The sequence below is a fragment of the Heliangelus exortis genome, chromosome 2 (assembly GCF_036169615.1).
Source record: "Heliangelus exortis chromosome 2, bHelExo1.hap1, whole genome shotgun sequence".
NCBI lineage: Eukaryota > Metazoa > Chordata > Aves > Apodiformes > Trochilidae > Heliangelus > Heliangelus exortis.
Window position 1 is genome coordinate 45,730,374 of NC_092423.1, and position 20,011 is coordinate 45,750,384.

General features: G+C 38.7%; 1 protein-coding gene and 1 long non-coding RNA gene across 8 annotated transcripts in view; one reads left to right on the forward strand and one right to left on the reverse strand.

Moving 5' to 3' along the window:
- TRAK1 (trafficking kinesin protein 1) overlaps positions 1 to 20,011 on the forward strand; it is a 136,447-nt gene that overhangs the window by 43,587 nt on the left and 72,849 nt on the right. For 6 of the 7 annotated variants that reach the window (XM_071735887.1, XM_071735892.1, XM_071735885.1 and 3 more), the window contains exon 2: positions 4,815 to 5,107. Coding sequence is in view for 3 of the 7 variants with exons in the window: in XM_071735885.1 (XP_071591986.1) it covers positions 4,815 to 5,107 (293 nt within the window). In the remaining 4 variants the exon portion in view is untranslated. Of the gene's footprint in view, positions 1 to 4,814; positions 5,108 to 13,744; positions 13,841 to 20,011 lie in introns of those variants that run through there. The other variant, XM_071735894.1, reaches the window with a different exon arrangement.
- The window catches only part of LOC139792505 (uncharacterized), a 75,509-nt gene that overhangs the window by 29,967 nt on the left and 25,531 nt on the right, over positions 1 to 20,011 (reverse strand). The window lies entirely within an intron of this gene.

The window sequence follows — 20,011 nt, forward strand, 5'->3', positions numbered from 1 at the left end:
AGTAAATTAGTAAATTAGAATGCAGATCAGAGCTCTGAGGGGAAATGCTAAGAGTAGCAAGCTCTCTGTCCATTCATAACCTGAGGTTCTATCTAAATTAGCAAATACTTTGGTCAGTAGGGATGGCTGAGTGCATCAAAGGTTTAGCAGTGGATCTCCTCAAATCTTTACTACTGATTTGTGTGGGTTACTTAAGGTTAGATATATCATGGGGCCTTGGGATCAGTATCCATCTTACCTGTGCAGTTTGAAGCTTTCTGGTGGAGAAAAATGTCATAAGTATGTGCCAGGTGACCTTGCAGTGAAGTCTCATTTCTCTGCTTGGCATCGGGCTGCATTTGAAGGGCACATTGGAACAGAATTTTCAGGTTCTTATACTCAAAAAGGAACTGATTATTTCTGTGCATCAAAGCTTTGAAAAAGCAGCTAGCTCACAGTGAATGGTTTTTCTTCAAAACTGTGCTATTGCTCTAAACCAAATAGTTAATCTAAGTATTTAAATAATAGTTAATCTAAGGATGACCTGAAAGAAAGGGAAAGATTTTAGCTGGAAGCACTGAAAAGTTATTTATTTCCTCTCTTTTAAACTATTTCTTTAAATTCATAGATGTTTGCAGTGGTCAAGCTGCTATATATGACTAATAAATAAAAATATTGTTTGAAGCATAAAATCTGAGCTAGATAGCTAATTGAAAATTGTTCAAAACTTAATGATCCCCATAGGCTGCAGTTTGTGTCTCTGCAGCAGGTTATTTGTAGTAGTTCCAGATTTCTTGTGAGTAGAGTAAATTGTTTCAATCTAAGATGCTAATAAGAAGAATGTTACAAGGTTACAAATAATGTATTTGTTGGCATTGCTTGCAGCACTTACATGGGAGGAAGGAGGACTACTTTAACTCAGTTGGTATTTAGATTTAACTTGTGTTTAATCCTGAATGTAGAAAAACTTTATCTCAAATGGCTGTGAAATAACAAGTATTTATTTTATTTGCCTTTGTGTGAAATATGTAGTTTCTGGAGCTGAGCCTTCCCCCCCCAGTTATTTTTTCTTTACACCAAAACACTCAACTCTTGGCTGTTTTCTGATGTAAATCTCTCTGTTAGCTTTGAATTATTTTGCCTAGATGCTTACAGCTGAATAACTTTTTTTGGTGTTTGGTGTATACAGAATTTAAGCTCTTCATACAGTAAGCATGCAAACACTAAGCATTTATTGGGTTAGACAAAAATCTGGGTACTGTACAGAAGCGAAGTGCAGGAGGAATCTCTGTGCTTATGTCCCTGCTCTTATAAAGTGCAACATTAGAATGTGTCTTCAACAAAGAGGTTACAAATAAAGGGTTTTTTTCAGAGGAAAACGACCTGCTTAAAAAAAATTAAATTTTAAAGGGATTGTGCTCTTTTTGCAAACTGTTTTATGCTGAGAAGTTCTGACATTCAAAATCAAATATTTCTCTTCATTTATTCTCCCTGTCATTTGTGTTTAGACTGCTAGAAATTTTTCCCACAGAGGGAAAAGCTGAATTGTGTCATACCAGGTTGAACAGTTTTTTGAGGTTGTTTTTGTTTTTTTTAAATCCTGTGTGCAGACTGACATACAGAGTAGAAAGAATGAAGTAGCTTGAATTTTCTTCATGAAAAGTTCTAAACTATCTTAAATTGTGTACTTGTTTGGGTGTCAGGTGGAGTAAATAGAAAACACTGCAATTTGTATCATCATACTGTGTTATGGAGGTGAGACTGACTAAAGAGTAATACTAATGTTTCATATTTCATGGGTGTAGTAGCTGCAATGCCTGTTTCTCTTCATGGCTCTTTATTTTTTTTTTTTTTTTACAATCTGGTAACTAGTGCTCAGCTGTATTTTGTTTTTGCTTCCTTCAACAGGAAAATTTAGATGAAAATTTAAAGGAAAAGTGTGTGCCCCTGGATTAGGTGGTAGTACTTCCCTTCAAGAGGTGTCATAAAGGCAGTGCCTCTATGGCATTGGTAGTTAGAATCTGAACAATATTTTTTCTCTGTTTATTGAAATAGAAGATATTAAATAAGTCTGAAAGAGAGTAGGCATATACATTTATGCCTGGTTTGTCTCCTTTGTGATACAAGGTTTTAGGATCAAGGCAAATTCTCTTTCTTAAAACAGAACTCAACTTTCCCATTCAGATTTACATGTGTTTGTGCAGCAGACCAGGCAGACTGTCTTGTGGGGATTTTTTGCGTTGGTAATTTTTGTTGCTTGTTTGGTTTTTCAAGCTCTGTTTGTTTATGCATTCTGTAAGTGCAAACAGTAGAACAGCTTCTGTGAAGGAAGTGACTTTTTGTTTCTGAATGTGTGTGTCTCTATATTTACTCCTTCTTAACACTGAGAAGGCCAAAGCTGTCAGAGAGCAGTTTAGGAGGGGGAGAATGGGTTTCATTGTATCTTACTGGGGAGAATGTTAATCTGGGTGAAGTGGGAGAAGTGAAACTCTTTCAACACAAACTTGTAATACAACTTGCAATGTATATTCTGGGTGAAAGTATTTTTCCTGAGGAGCATGTGGGAGATAAAGTGAATGAGCAAAGATTATCAGGTATGTCAGATGTTGAAGGCCAGTGTGTCCATAAAAGTCACTGGATCTTAAATTCCCAAAAGTCATTTGAAGACTTTTCTGTACAAAGGACACTTTGGTTATCAGTGTTATTTCTTTGGGAGTGTTGTGCTGTAATGGCTAAAGCAGGGTGTGGGGAGGAGGGGAGAGGAGTGCAAGAGCTCATGAGTCCTGTGAATGCTTTCAAGTACCTACTTCTAGACTTGCCCGTGTTCAAAACAAAGCTTATCTAACGATTTCCCAAAACAAATGTGATTCACAGATGTGTGGTAGCAACTAGGACAAAATGGAGCCCTTTTAATCAGCCAGTAAATGCATTTCCAGTTTATTTTCTTATTTATAGCTTAAGCTGTTTCTGTCTTCAGTGCAGAAGGGAAAACAAAGATTCGCTTCATTTGAACAACTGTTTTCTGGTATTAGTGATCTCCCTCTTGTTATTCCTAAAGAGACACTTGAAAGGGATCATTTAAAAAGTAATCTGTACAGGTGACTCCATGGTTCTTTTCAGTATGTACTGTGACAGTGGAAGAATCATGGATGCTCTGCAGGGAAACCATAAGTTTTTCTGTTAGAACATTTGAGTGACACTTTCTCCTGCAGCTGCCATAGCTGAGTACAATTTCTGTGAGAGTATGATATCATAAATTTATCATTTGTTTAAATCTGATCCTGTAGCTGTTATTATTACTACAAAATAGGGGTTTTGAGCTTTCCAGTATGAGAACTGTTTCAAGGTTGAGTGATACCACACAGAAATACAAGTGTATGGAATTGAGGAGAATGTAATGGAATGTCATTTTGTGTGTGAGGAGGTGTTTTGTGGTTTTTTTTTTTAATTTGTTTTTTTTGGTTTTTTTGTTTTTTGTTTGTTTGTTTTTGTGATGGTTTTCTTTTTCTTTTTTATTTTTTTTCCTCTGAATTAATACTGCCTACCAGTGTTGGTGTTCTGATATCAGTATAAACAGGTCCTTGTTGAGATGCTCGGAGAAGGGGAAGAATTAGAGGTTTTGTTCTTATTCCTACTTTGAAATGGAAAAATTGCTTGAGAAAAGGTGGTTCTGGTATGGTGTTATAACTTAGCTGCAAAGTTTCTCCAAAGTTTACTCCCAAAAGGTCTAGAATGTATAGTCTGTATCTTGACAGTTTTGAGAAAGAGGCCTTTGTCTTGCAGTGGGATTCTGGAAGTACTATCACACTTCAGTGAATTGATGTTATTTACTAGAAATGCCAGAAAATATGATGCCAAAATCCTGAGTATAACTTTGACAGCCACATGAGATGAAATGGACAAGTTCTTGGAGATTAGAGAGAATCTTTTTTTGTAGTATTCCGAAAAAGAACTTTTATTTCTGGTTCTCAATGAAGTACTGAATGTAGCATGTTCTCTTGTTGTATTTGCATACTGAGTTGCTTCCACACCTGTTTGTAGACCAGTGCATTTGTGTCTTCTTGCTGGCTGTCTTTCTGCTTTTCCCACGTAGTCTGGGTGTTCTTGTGTGGCCTGTTCCTCAGCTGCTGCTTGTGCCTTTTAACTACTGCATATATAAAGTCTCCTTTTTTACCACCTTTCAAGTCCTTTCCTAAGCTTGGTGTCCTGTGATCCTGTGACTGTATTTTCCTGTCCTATCAGTCAGGAGTATTTGCATCTTCTGTATTCATGTATTTGCTGCTGATAACACCACTACCATAATTCAGATTGCTTCAGTGCCTTTAGACCTTTACCATAGGGCCTGGTGAAATTTTTGGGTAGGAGGCGCTCTTCATTCCTTCTCTTGCCAATTTAACCTTGCTGAGGGCACTAATAGCTGCTTTTTAAAAGGTTTTATTTCCTGTTTGTGGCTCCCCAGTGCTTCAGCCGTAGTAAGCAGACACCCCATTAATCCAGTGCCCCTGAAGCTCTGTTTCTTGTGTGCTCTGTGAAGGCAGCAAAGGTGCCAGCTGGCAGTCTGGCAAGTGAAGGGCCAGGCTGTGCAGGGTAGTCCGGTGGGGAGGATAAGCCTAGCAGTGTTTTAATATAAGCTCCTAATAATTTCTCTATTACATGGCATCAGTCAATTTCAGATGGGGATGTTATTTAAGCATCACTAAATCAGCCAGTGCCATGCATTCTGTCTGCATGGTGTCAGGTTAAACTGATGTTTAAGGAAAAGAAAACAGTCTATTTCTGATTTATGCCATTTGGAACGGCTTGAATCGAACATTTGTTTCTTTTGTGTTTTGCAGACTTCTTGAAGCCAGCTCTAGCAAAGAGGAAGAGTTCTGTTTCTGCCAGCCAGACCCAGTCTCCAGTGCTGGTCCCCCTGATGGCAGTGTGTACAGCCCTGTGAAACCTGCCAAGCTGGACGCCACAGCTTTGCACGACTCTGCTTTGGCCACTGCTGTGCCTCCTTCCGAGCTGTCAAATCATGCAGTCCTAGCCTGTGACACAGGCATTCATGAAGAGCACTATGTAAGTGAAGCAGTGGAAGATGATGTGCCAGACTACAGAGAGTACAGAGATGCCTGCACCATTACTGGTAAGCATTCAAATCTTTTATCTGGGGAAGGATATGCATATATCTCTAATATATCTCTACCTCTCTCTCTACCTCTCTCTCTACCTCTCTCTCTACCTCTCTCTCTACCTCTCTCTCTACCTCTCTCTCTACCTCTCTCTCTACCTCTCTCTCTACCTCTCTCTCTACCTCTCTCTCTACCTCTCTCTCTACCTCTCTCTCTACCTCTCTCTCTACCTCTCTCTCTACCTCTCTCTCTACCTCTCTCTCTACCTCTCTCTCTACCTCTCTCTCTACCTCTCTCTCTACCTTTCTCTCTACCTCTCTCTCTCTCTCTCACTCTCATCTCTCTATCTCTCTCTCTATCATCTCTCTCTCTATCATCTCTCTCTCTATCATCTCTCTCTCTATCATCTCTCTCTCTAGTGCTGCTGTACACCTACTGTGTGTTTTGTATGTTTTTTTTCTTGTTTGAGAGGTGATTTCGTAAGTATCTGGATTTTCGATGAAGACACTTGGTAAGTTTTAAGGCTCGTGCAAATAGGCTTGACCAAACAAGGGTGCTATACTTACATGGTTGGGAAGTGAAATGTTTGAAGTTGGCTTGGAAAATAAACCAATAGTCAGGAGTGAGGGGAAGCAAGTACTGCAGCTTAAAATTATGGAATGGTTGTCCTATTGTTCAATGTAATTTAGGTTTTTATGTTGTTACAAGAATTGCTTTGTGGGAGAAGGGAATAGGGGAAACAGTATGTAACATCATGTTTTGACTGTGTATCTTTTTCCTTTCAAATCATTCCTTTCCATTTTTGTCACATTCTGGAACTATAGCAGTAGATGTATATGGAAGAACAGCTACTTCTGCATGCTTGTGTGAAAGGTTAAATGCTGTTTTATCACAGGATTCATACATATAAATGGAAAATGTGTTTTAAGTGTGGTATTTTAAATAGAACTAGATTTTTAGTAATGTGTTCAGCTGACTCATTTTTTTGTGTTTTTGAATAATTGCTGTAACACAGTCATGGATATGGACAGATAGTTTCCATTCCAAATGCATGGTTTGTTGGCTGAGCTGTGAGGCTTCTTTTAGCTTAAAAGGGCTTTGTCAGTTCCAAGATCTTTTGGGAATGTATGAGAAGTCAGCTGAGTTTTCAGGAGGGGCAAATGAGAGGGCTGAGAAAAGTAAGACTGGAGCCTTTCTAATTTGCTCTCAGATACGTTTATCCTGAGTTACTTCCAGCCATTTCTAGAATTGTCTGTAGGTCAGAGAATTAGTTAATAGTGACGATCAACAGATATTTTTGTAGTAAGCCTTAATTTAGCTCAGCATTATTGCTGTGTAGTTACTAAGGGCTGGTACTCTGAAAAAAAAAAAAAAAAGAAAATAGAAGGGGAGAGATGCTCTTATGTCCGTTCCTATCCTCTTAAGAAGACAAGCAGCAGAATTAACACTGAAGTCATGTTCATCAGGTCCACTTCTACATAAAATTTATATTTTGTTACAGGGAACCAACTTCCCATCTCTCCTTCTTTGTATTCGTGGGATTAAAGACTCTTTTTAAGCGTGTACACTAGAAGCTACACATTACATGTGCTGGTGAATTCCTGGTAGCATAACTTTGAGACCCTTTGCATAAGGATGTTTTTTGAAAGCTGTTCTTTTGGCTGTGTCCTGTCTCCTCTTCCCACTCCTGTTAGCAGGAAGACATTAACTTTACGTATTTCTATTTCTGACAACAAGCCCAAACACTCAGCATCTTTGGATCAAAAGATTTTCTTGATTATGATCCCTTGAAAGGCAAGACAAACTGTCTTGCTTTTTTTTTTTTTTTAAATAGCTTGTGTTAAATGGAGGTTAGTGTATGTCTTCCTAGCTCACACTCCTTAAAGCCTGATGTAGTTTCTTCTTGCTTAGTTGTCAGCCAGGTGTTGTTTACTGATTGATCCTATAATGCTTTGTTATCTGTTATCTGTTCTGCAGCAAATTTGTACTGTTTGTGATCTGGAGGAAACATGGTAAGACTTGCAGTAGAAATAGTTTGGTTTTGGTTGTTTTGGTTTTAAATGCATTTTTGAGTTTCAGCTCTTCATTGTGCTTTATAAAGGTGTCAAAGGGCATAAACTGTGCGTTTGTCACTGGTCTCATACTTCCTCTGCAAAAATTCTGCTTTTTCAGTAGTACATGCTGTGTGTACTCTTGAAACAAGCAGAAAGAGAACAGTTAAGAAAAAAAATGGGAAACCTGAACTAGAGTGCTGTGTGGTGATGCATTTTGAAACTTAACCAGCAAATGGGAATGTCATTGCAGCTGACTCTCACACAACTTAGGCCTAAAACTGAACTGTTTTGCACATTTTGCTATTTAACTTTCAAGGCAGCTGTTGATGACAGAGTTTTAAATGCTTGGGTGGGTTTTTTTTTTCTTTTTTCTTTCTTTCCCGCTATTCATTTTGCTGGCAGTAAAGAGGCACTTCAGCACTCTGTGTCAGCAGCACATTCTTTTTTGCCTGGGACCTGAGAGCAGATGTAATGTAGCTGAGGATGCATTGCACATGCTGATTGTGCTAGGCATGTTTACTTGGATACAGAGTTGGCTTAAACGTTTCCTGTCCCTAAGCTGCTGCAGATTTGTCCCTGAGCAGATTTCTTTGGGAGTGTAACTGGATGTGTTTTAGGCAACTGATCTGGATGGAATCCCTCCCCTGCTTTTGTGACAGAGGGAAGATGAGAGTTGCCTTTCAGCTAGGTTACACCTCTGAGCTGCTCTACTCTTGCGGCCTAAAAGCAGTTACGTTGGAGCAACCCAGGGAAGGGCTTGGGTGATAAAAAAGCAGTGATAGGAGAAGTTTCCTTAAGCCAGTGTTACCTCTGAGTGGGGGACAGTACCCTAAAAGTTGTCTTTTTTCCCTACTGAATTTGACAGTAAAGAGATCCAAAACTTAGTTGCTATAGCTGAAGTGTTTATGCTTGTGCAAGCAGCTGCTTCTGCATCTGTGCTAATTTGAGCATAGAAGGGCAAATGGAATAGGGTAACTGATCCATTTAAAAAGTTGTTTGTAGGTGTTTTAAGTACAAAGATACTTGTTACTGGTGCAAAATGTATTTTCTAAATGCTAGCAGTATTAAACCTGAAAATGGATTAAGTATCTACTGTAGTAATTTTTATTTATTTATTTTAATTTTGGTTTTTATTAGCAAGATTTAAGAGACGTTCAGTCTAGCCATTCTGACAGAGTTTCTACTATTGTCACCTGTGGTGCTTGCAGGTAAATGGGCAGAAGGAGAGTCAAAACCTGAAGTTGATGGGCAGTGAGGCAGCACTTCATGGACATGGGAGGTTGTTTCTACACTTGTGAGGCACCTATCTTGTCCTAGTTGCTTTTTTCCTTTGAACTTTTTCTTACTGCTACCATTCATCTGAAAGGGTAAAGATAGAAATACGGATGTAGCACCATCTAGTGTCCCTTTTGCTAGATAGGGAATCAAAGTGCTTCTGAAAGTGTCTTTCTTGTAGTTGCAGTGGAGATCTGGAGACTTCTAGTCAGGTCTTGGTAGAAACAGCAACTGGGGCTGGGGGCTTCTTTCTTTGTCTGACACCTGCCTGTCCCGTTTTCCATAGGAAGGGCTGTAAATCTTGACTTGATAACAGGTAGCATTACTAAAGTGCTCAGTAGTCCAATTTTGTGAATTTTAGAAGCCTCTTAGTCCGATTGCATTTTTCCTTTTTCTACCATCAACTGTCAGACCCAATCCTGTCCTGGAAATGGAGAGTACAGTGGCAATGGAAGTCTGAAATACCCCTTAAGAAGAGATGTACTCTGGTGACAAATGTTTGGCTGGTAGACTTGTTTCTTTTTTGTATCTCTTGGTTTCTCTTAAAATATGCACAACACAGTATCATTAGCCATCTTCAGTAAGCTAATTTTCAGTCTGCTTCCTCATGCCTGAAGATGTGCTGTTTGCAATGGATTTGCAGTATACTTCATAATTCAAGCACTAACTGCTTAAAATGCCATGTAGGTTTCCTTCATCCTTCTAGGAAAAAGGAGAGAATGGATGGACTGTGATATAAATTGACTAGCTCTTTCATTAGTTTGCATGAACCATTTGTTCATTGTACTAATTACTCTTTCTGAATGGATGTATGGGTGTATTCTCTGGCTGTAATGTTCTGGGTAATTCCCTGAAGTTTCTTGGGAAATTCTTTGGGGTGATAACTGTATCTTTTTTGTAATTAACACAAGTCAATGGTTTGTGGGTTTATTGTTGTTGTTTTTTCTTTCCATTTTTTTTTTCTTCTTAAATTTATGTCACTGCATAGGTCCAACCATGAAGTTACTTTTCTCTGAGCTGAGAGGTATCTCAGAGAATAGTTGATATTGACCTTGAAGTTAGTGTAACTTCTACCTTACTGCACTGACTACAATGATAGATAGTCACAACATCAAGAGAAACAAAATTTTGCTTGCTCTCAAGCCTTACACAATCTCCTAGCAACAAAGACAGGTGCAGAAAAGTTTTCTCTGGATGTTTGTCCTGCCTTTGTCCTTATTCAGGCTCTAATAATGTTCTTATACAAAATAGAACTTCTATTCTCTTCCATCAAGTGTTGCCACTCTTTATGACAATGTCAGCCAATTTTGACTGAATAATTGTACAGATAACTAGTATAATTCTAAAAATTATTTTTTTATAATCACTTACTTTTAGATGGTGTGCTTAGGGCATTCTGATGCTTCCCCCTCTCCCCCTTCATCCCTCTGAAAGTTTTTTTTTTTTTTGTTTGTTTGAAAGTCTGAATTTCTGTTCTTCCTGTTCCAAGTCTGATGAAGCATGACTTGCTCAAGATTACTTAAGGATTTTGGTAATACAGGTTGATAGTAGTTGCTCCTGTTATGTGGAGTTGAGAAAATACCATATTGTGAGTGCCCTGTTTTGGGTGCATGAGATACTGCCACGTTTGGTATTCTGAGAATATTTAAGAGGTTGCTCTGGTTATGTTTGGCACCTCTTCCAGCCTAGATGGTTATTTTCTAAGCATTAAAGGTTACAAAAGTACTGATAAAATAATAACTGCTCTAACTTGATTCTCTCATATTGCACCTCCCCAAGTTCTGTTGTAGTTACCTTTCTCCTTTAGTGATTGTTTCCTTTGTAGCATAAACCTGCTCTAGCACTTCCTTCCTTTTCAGGTCTTCTTTTGGGGCACTTCCTTGTTTTTCTCAATTGCGTTTATATGAGGGAAGAAGTGTAGGATATTGCTTGGTGGAGTTGGAACTCAAATGAAGAACAGAAATTGTCTCCTGGGTCAGATTAGCTGGCTCAGGACTGTATTTCTGACTCCAATGACAGCAGAGGGTGGGTATGAAGAGCTCTCTCATTACTTTATTCTCAGCATTAAGTACCACCACCGTGCACAACTGTGGTAGTAGGGATATAGAGAATGTGTCCCTGCATAGTTCTTTGTCTACCTAGACCTGGATTCTGTCTGTGACTTTGTGTAAAACCTTGATGAATCTGCTGGTTGTGTTACTGTGCAAGTTTGTATTTTTTACTTAAACTGATCTCCCACTGATCTGCCAGTATTTCTTTTTCTAGTTACATAGGATTTAGTGAATATCAGCTCTTCATTTCTCATTCATGGTTTTGGAAAAACCTCTAATTTTTGCAGCCCATCTTCTCCTCTCACAGCTTTCTTAGTCTCTCCTTTAAAACTTTAAAAGTTGGCACTTTACCTCGGTCCTTTTACTTTGCTTTTGCTGTCACCAGTCTCACCCCATAAGCTTGATCTAATTGGTGACTCTAGTTGCTCTTCTTTCCTGTCACTTCCTATAAGTAGCTTTTTGATAAATTACAAGCACTCTTTCTTTCTCTAATGCATGTCAGAAAGGCCAGACCTATTAAAATTAGATAGCTCTCTCAGCATGGCTGCAACTATTTTATGGGTCTGATTTCAGTTCTGTCTAGCTTACTCCAACAAAGTGATCTTATTCTGTATGCCTGCTGCATCATTGCCTCTAAAATTTCTGACTGGCTTTTGGTGGCTCCAAAACCCAGCTGCTTCTCCCCCCTTCCCAGCTTCCCATCAGTTGTTTTCCAACTCTTGCCCTTTAACAGTAACTTAGTATTTTTCCTGATTCCTCTCATCTGACATGTTATTATGCCACCTCTTAGTCTGTGTCTCAGCCATACTTTTTTTTCTCTCAAGGATTATTTTTTGTGTTTTGGTGTTTATAGTTTGGTTTTGGGTTTTTGTCATTCCTAAATGTCTGCTTTATTTAGTGTAGGGAAGAGTGTGAGCAGTATGTATTCGTTAGTGAGTTTGTTCTTTGGTGAAAGAAGTCCTGAAGGTAGGTGTCTGGTGCATTTTTTGTTTTATTTTCCTGCTGCAGAGAATTTAGTAGTACCTGAAGACTATAATGCTGCATTTGATTACTGGTGTACTTAACTACATGAAAATACTTTTAGGTCATATTTTATTTCCATTATATGCTGAGTGCCACTTTACCTTTCTTCCTCAATGTAGATTTGTATGTCCATCATGAAATAACAAATTTTCCCTTTAAAGTCATCATCTGTAAAGAGCAAGCTACAAAAGAATTCTTATGTTTTGCTTGTGGTAATAAAGCCATTGTTTAGGGGCTGGCACATTTTGTAGCTGGGCTGAACAATAAGCAGAAGTAGGACAATTGCTTTTCAGAGTTTTTTGTACTCAGTGATCTATCAATGGGTTTTTGAGACATTTTTCAGTCTGTCTTGGCAGCTGGAAAGTCCTAATGGTTAATGAATGTGTTTATTCTTACTGCTGCTGAACAGAACGTTGCCAGCATGCATTTGATACATGAATAGCTTTTGTTCTTGCTCTAAAAGAATAGCTGTGGAGGTGGAATTTCCTTTTATTTTCTGTTTATTGTAAGCATAAAAGCATGAGCATGGCTGCATTTATCTACATGGAAAAACACATCTGCACTGAAGCAAAATTCTTCTAAATTTATGGCATAATATACAGTAGGGACCTAATGGTTTAATAGTCTGTCATCACCAAGATCTGTCTCACCTTTGCTATACCCAGCAGGAATGTGTTTGTAGGACGAAACCAAAGCAGGGAGGCTTTAACTTAGTAAGCAGCTACATCCATCACATTGGAGCTGCAGTGTCTAGGTAGTTGTTAGCTTTCTGACTTTCCCAGATTTGTTCCAAGTTTTGCCCCTCTGTGTTTGGCTAAACCAGGTTTTCTCTCATCTTAATGGACCTTCCAAATTTAAGCAGCATTTCCAACAAAGGGAAAGTAACCTGCTGGGCATATTAGTACTTTACATACCCAAAAATGCAGATGTAGGTTGAGCCCAGTGAACTCTAAGGGAAGGCAGTTCTATGGCTTGTACCCTCCACAGATAGGTGTGGTCAGTGCCTGGTGTGCCAAAACTGAAGGAACAGCTTTTTTTTTGTGCCACTTCAGATAGCAACCTGGTCAATGGAATGATTTTTCCCCACACAGTGTTACTATTGGATAATATTGAGTGATCTGATCCTTCATACCAATTCTGCTTTGTAGCAAAGGAAGGATTGTGGTTATGTTCTGTGCAGCTTTCTCACCCTTGTAGAAATCCTTTAAAATTTTTGGAGAGAAAGCACAACCTCTTTTCCAGTGGTGAAGCTGGATTTGTTTACAAGAAAAAAGGTGGGAGAAGGGAAGAAAAGCAAATTCTTGAAGTCTTCTTCCTTTCTGCTCCTATCTGTTCTTATAAATACATGTTTGTATGATAACTGAAGTGACCCATGGTGTTGCATAGAGGAGATAATGAGAATCCGTTTGGGTGCTTCATTTTTGTCCATGAACTAAACTTCTAATCCAAAATTCCTTTACTGTGATTGAATGTGTTCACTTGGCTACCATAAATTCCACCTGCCCTTCCAGTGGTGCCCCACCTGCACATTGTGGGAAGTCCAGAGAGAGAGAGGATGATGTGAACAGTACTGAGTTACAGGTCAGCTTAAGTCTTGCTGTGGTAGCTCAGAATGGGAATATCTAAGATTGTTATGGATATTTTTCTATGGAAGACTATGTTGTGCAATATTTTCCTTGTTTAGAAGCAGGAGAACTGCTTAAATAGTTTTGGTTACGGGTGTGGCAGGCGTTTTAATTACAAAATCCTGTTGTGCCAATGAAGTTACAGAAGCTGCCTTGGCTGTTTGAAGAGTCTGAGTTTTAAAGGTAGGACATAGCTTTCTTGTTGAGGAGGTTTTCTTCCATCATTTTGACTTTCCAACCAGCAATGAAATTTCTGATGTTTAAGCTGCTTAAGGCCATATTTCCCTTTGGAGAAGGCAGTAAGCATGGAGGACAGTGGGTTTTCTTTTTGGTAGAATAAATTTTTTTACCCTAGAAGCTAATCACACACTTTACATTAGAACATATGTATCATGTGTCTTGTTTGAAGGTACATGTACTATAGAATTTTGTCATTTTACGTACAGGGATACAAATTTTGCCATGTACTTACTGATCCTTTGCTTCTGAGAAGGGATGCACCTTCAGTTTGTGTTCTCTGTGTGTGGATGCATCATATGAAGAAAAACAGCAGCTGAGATTTGCCAGCATTTAGCATGAAATAGCCTCAAGTTCATGAACTTTAATTTCATGCATTACATGTGGCTGGACTTTAGCCTCCATGTGGTAGCCCTCTTCTGCAGGGAACTTTCCTTTTACTTAACTAGTAGAGAGCCAGGACTGGAACTGACCCATTTCAGGTATTACGTGCTTTTAAAAGCCTTAATTTGCTATTTATTTACCAAGGACTTTGAAAGAGTTTTTAAGTTTCTCTTGATACTTATGCTGAAATTTGAAAGAGAGAATGTATCGTGGTAGGGCGGGGGAGGAGGGAGGAATGGGGAAGGACTGAAAACCAGTGAAAAGGAGTAGGTGGCTTCATGTTAGACTGAAAAAGTCTTTCTGCTTTCTCCAGAGAGCTTCCTTGTTTCTCTCATCTCCTTTTTCTTCCTGTGCTGTTTTTCTGCTTCCCTTTCTCCTACTACCTCAAAAGGTGATGACAAGTTATGAAGTTTTAAATCTGTTGTGAAAAAAGAAAAATGGAAGAATTTGCCTGCAAGTGACTATCGAGGCCTTTTAATCTTTTTTATTTTTTAAATTAAAAAAAGGTGTTTGGAACGTGTTGGCCTCCATCAGCTCTGGAGTGTGGTGTCCTGGGACTACAATCTCAGGGCAGTTTTCATGTGGTCTTCCTTGTCATGACTTGCGAGTTTTGGCCTGTCCCTTCTTGAGCACAGTCCCAGCCTTCGCGTGGTTCATAGCAGGGTTGGAGTGGGCTGACAAAATGGGATGGGGGGTCAGGGGGTTGGGGTACTACAGGACTTCTTAACGCCAGGTGGCAGCATCTACTGCCAGCAGGTTCCGTAGAGACCTGGAAGTTCTTTTAACCTTGACAGGGGATCCGCTGTTCGAAAACAAATCGGGAACACTGCAGTTTGGGGATGGTTTGGACCAGCATTCAGAAACTACATTGTTGCATGTAATGAGTGGACTGATAAACTGTTTTGTACAGTGTTTCTAAAAACTGCAGATACCAAGATTTGAGATTTGTAGAGCTTGTTTTCTCTTTGTATGTGTTTTGTTTGTTTTTTCTTTGTGCTTTCTTCCCTCCTTCCCCCTTCCCCCCTCCCCCCCCTTCTCCTTTCTCTTTGTTTTAGATTTTTGTCTCTAAAGTTACCACTTGTTTTAGGTGAAATTGATACTTAAATAAGTGCTCGTCAGTCAAACTAGGTTTCATTTCTACAGTAAGATATTACTTCTTAGTTATAGCTGTAAACAGATGAAATCCAAAAGCCTGCTAGGGAATGGAGTTCTACAGATGAGTTCTTTTAGGTGACCGTGTTGTATGGAATGAGATCTTCAAATCTGCCTGAGTGGTTCCTGTTGAACTTTGTTTGAGTTGGACTTAGTTCAACTGAGGTCAAATTGTTTGGTTATGAGGTGCTGGCATAATTCCTTCTATCCAAATAATAGTGCCAGATAAATGCATGTTTAACACTGTCTGGGAAGTGACCTAATATATTGCATGGCTGCATCAGTGCAGGATGAAAATGGCAGTGAGGGTGACAGCACCCTGCACAATGTCTTGTGATCTGTGTGAGGTTATGGGCACAGAGAGTGAGTGGCAGAGTCCTTTAGTCCCAGTGCCCCTTCAATACAGTCAGCTCCTCTTGTTACAAACCTCTCAGTTTTCTGTTGTATCAACTCATTGCTCACTAGTCAGCAGAGAAGGGGTGTAAGAGTACCTCCCAAAATAACCAAGTGTACTTCTATCCTCACTTGATTGCCCTAAAAATTATGCTTCTTTCTTCCCCAGATAATTAAAAAAAAAAGCGCCCTCAATTCAACTTAATAATTCATAATTCAACATAACTTACTGTGCTTTTCAGATGGGCAGAAGTGTTGGCTAAGAGAGGGAACAAATGAAAAAAGAATGACAAAAAAGATGGTAAAAAATCAGCAAGTCTAATAAAAATTCTTCTAAGGAAATGTGAAGAAGGTGAAACAAACAGTAATCCTTTAGTGGCTGTCTTAAGTTATAAGTGAGGTGGTGGAGAGGTTTAAGATGTTCCAAGAAGGGGAAATAGACAAGTGAGTCAAATACCAATCTATTAAGAGGTATGGAACAAGCTAGTAAGTAATCCATTAATAATTACCCAAGAGGTCCTAAAGCAGGAAGAATAAAATGTACAAGAGAGCTCAGTGTGGGTGTTCTGCCCAGTTTTATATATTCTTTATTTAAAGAGTGGATTAGAAAATGAAGCAACAAAATCATTGAAAAAAAATCCAAAATCAAAAAGAATTTGGTTTGATCTCATTAGAAAACATATGGAGAAACAATAAGAACTATAAATCAGACTGAAGAATTTTGTCTCCTGAGGAATAGGGCATGAGGGAATATATTTTGCACCAAAAAGAGGTCAGGGTGTTTGTGTATGTGCTACATATAAGCTATGAAAATGGCAAAACATTGGAATGCATTTCTTGCAAAAATAGTGGGGAAAGTGCTGAAGCCTACAGGCCTCTACACTTTATAAGAGCCTTAGAAAAGCATAGAATTACTCAGGCTGGAAAACACCTTCAAGATCATAGAGTCCAGCCTTGTCCTTATCTTTCTTAGCTTTTTCTTTTTTTTTTTTTTTTTTTTTTTCCCAAAAGCAGAACCTGGAATGACCTACACTTTAGTAAGAATCATGAGTTTTTAATTCATTTAGCTACTTAACTTTTTGTAATTTGCTTGCCAAGTTTTGTAGTTTGTTTGCCAAGGGCCTGCAGAAAACTAAAAGTTTAAAATGCTTTAACAAAGCCCAAAATCTGTAACAGAGCAACTTATGGAGATAAAGTTTAAGTGTATTTGGTGTGTCATTTCTATTAATGATCAACCAATTGCCCTAGGCTTGGGCACTATATTTACTTCAATAAAATGAAGGTACCACTTAGCAGAAGAGTAAGTGCAGCAGCTTTATTCCTGCTGGACTTAATCATAAAACTTAAACGGCGTCTCAGGTATTATGAGTAGAGAACTTATTTAACTCATGTTATCTTTGCAGTTTAATCAGAAATATTAATTAAAACTACCTGGAAGCATGATCAGGGTCTTCTGAAAAATGTAACTGGTGTTTCGGGATGGGAGATGGTGTTAGTTGGGTACCTTCCTGTGACAAGTGCCTGCTCGTCAGGAAAGGGAGGGGAGGAAAAGTGAAGGGGAAGACTCTGTGATTGTACCACTGACAATGTTGCTCTGATTTTAATGGTAAACCAGTGTTTAGTCATACACAAGCGTAATTACAGTGTCCTGTTTTTCTAAATAGACAATTACATCAGAGTCTGCCCCTATTTCCTGCTGCTGGACAGATTATAAAATTGCAAAAGAAGTTAATGACAATAGTATCATACTAAGTTGCCTTTCTAGTTACTCATTAATATCTTTCCCAGTTGTTAGGTCTTTTGACTTGCCCAGAAATGCTCAAGATTTTTTTGTATGATAGGGTAGAACAATTGCCTTAGTTGACTTGTATTCCACTATAATTCTTATTTACTGTCTGTTCCTCATGTTCTAGTGGATTTCTTTTCACAATAAAACTATGGGTTTCTTTTGTGTGTATGCACATGTGGGGGTTTTGTGTTGTTTTTTTTTCCCTACTAAATTTTATTGTTAACTTATTTTGCATTCTATTTTCTGCTACTTTTTTATGACAGCACTATTTTACTTCTCCGCACAAAATTATTTGCCTGAAACTGTCTCTTTTTGGCTATAAAGTCAGTCCACTTCTTTTGAAATACTAATTAAAAGCAGAAACCCAAAAAAGTTTAAATTTTCCAAACATTTTTATTTCCTTGTTCCCAGGAAGACCACTGTAGTCAGTCTCTTAGATTCTTCACAAAGGCAAACTACAATTTCAGCCAAAAAAAACCCCCACTAAAACAATCCAAACAAAATAACAAACCCCATATACCTGATATTGAGAGCAACTAGGTAATCTGAAGGCAGATATATAGATCTACATATCTAGAGATATAGATGTATTCATGTAGACACACACACATCTCTGAATGTTTAGTTGACATCTACAGGTCTTTTAGAAGATGAGGTGGCTTTTCTGAAGTCATGGTTGCAGACACTAAGGTGGATGTTATCAATAGTTTTAAAGGTAGCCTGGGAAGAAAAGTTTGTAGTTACAGGGTAGCTCTCAGCTTTGGGAACATGGAAAACAGGTCTTGTTCATCTCTGTAAGTTAGTAGTCCTCCAAGAAGGCTGCAAGGTCCTCTTAAATGATGCATGCAGACTGACAGTCAAATTGCACAAAGCTCCATGAAAATAGCATTGCTTCATGTATGAAGCATCTAATCCTACTGACTTGTGCACTTCCACCTCTGAGGTTTGGTGAGCACTTACATATACATAACAGCCTGGAAAAAAGCATAGAAGAATACCTCCTTATAGAAAACAGCAGACTCCTTGAACCATAGGGTATAATGCGACTTACACAGTGAATTTTAGTTTTAATCACTGGGATCCTATAAAGGACGCAGGCAGGAGATCAACAATGTGAGTTGATCTACCCTGTTGTCTGATAGAACAGGAATGTTCTTGCTGTCTTTAGTGCTCAAAATGATAGTTGCAGCAATGAAATTTCTGGATTTGAAAAGTTAAAAAAAGAGGGAATTGATAATCTATAGAAAAGTATGTGTGACTCCCTTGCTCCCCCCCTTCATCTGACAGAGGTTAATTCCACTAGCTTGCAGCCTTTGTTAACCCTGCAATAATGAGTTATAATGAGTTTTCTCTCACTGTCAGGGAGCAGCAAGAGCAGAGCTGCTTCACAGCCCTGCCAGGAGCTGAGTGACCACAGGATGGGAAGGGCAGGATCCTTGTTGACAAAGCCCAGTCCCCTGGTTCCTGAGCAGGGCAAAGGTGCTGGCAGTTATGATTAAAATTGACTCTCCAGTGATCATTAGACAAATTCCAGATACTGAGCCAATCTGTAATCAATCCAAGAAGCCCAGGCATTAATCAGTACCAGCAGGGGACAGAGCTGGACACAATCCTACCCTATAGCACTGCACACGGGTGGACAGGGTGCTTGGGTCTAAATGAGGCTCCTGAGCCACTGGATGCTGGCTGGAGTCCCCAGTAAGCCTGGTCAGAGCAGTAAAAGCCTATGGGTGTAAGTACTCAGGGCTTTGGGAAATCTCTCTATTTGTTTTTTCCTTTTTATTTTTTTTTTGTGTGTTTCGTTTGGGGTTTTTTGCTGGTGAGGGCTGTGGTATTCTTTTCTTTTTGTTCTGGCATGGAGATGCAGATTGATGCATTAAGTACAGAAAACCTACCAGGGTTTACTCTGTTTCTTAATAAGTATTTGACAAGAAATTGTAGTTAATTTTATGTAGTAATTAAAATGCATGTACTTAAACTTATGCTTGTTTCAGGTACTCATATGTGCATGCACACATAAAATTCATCATTATAGAAAAGTATAGATTGGAAGGTACCTCTGGAGGTTATCTCTTACGACTTCCACTTAAGGCAGGTCTTTTAAATTGAGTGCCTTGTTTAGTCAAGTTCTCAGTTGTTCCAAAGATGAGAGATTTCTTTCTCTCTGTGACCCTGTTGCTATGTTTGGCCATCCATATGGTGAAGTTTTTATGCTGAATTGGAATTTCCTGTGTTAAAACTTTTCCGCTCTCTTTTGTCCTAAATTTAAACCTCCACTCGACTTTTAATGATAATATTTTTGCTGTTGTTGATAGTTGTTAGTATCCATTTTTAAAACTGTGTGCAAATGTGATATATTTGTGAACATAAAGGACTGATATTCCAAAATGCAGGTCAAGATAGTGTCGCAAGGTTCACTAAGAGTTCTTGCAGCCAGCTTTACCAGGGCATCTGAGATGTGAACTGTGACACTGTTTGCTATTGCAATCCTGAACTTCTTTTTCTTGAGAAAAATCTGCCAGCAGCCAAGTCAAAAAAATAGTGGTACTCAACTGTGGTCAAAGACCTAGTTAAGAACATAGAACTTGCAAGCTAAAATAATCTGTCAAGTAGAACATAAAGAATGTAAACTGTATGCACTAATCCTTTCTCCATACCCAGGTTGTAACTATCCTGTCTTGGGCAATGCTCACTTCCTTCCTATTCTTCCACCACCTTATTCATCAATAAATGAGTCCCTACTTCTGGAGATTGGGCTTTTTGTCCTGAAGAGCATGCTCTTGTATTTTCTGCTAGTAAATATCCCATTTTGGGATCATTTATACAAGTAATATCTTCCAGTATGGTTAGTGTCCCCAGGTGTTTTACACGTAGAGAAGAATCTTGCTGGTGCCAAAACAGTGACATCATTGGTAGTTTGTATGTATAGTACTCA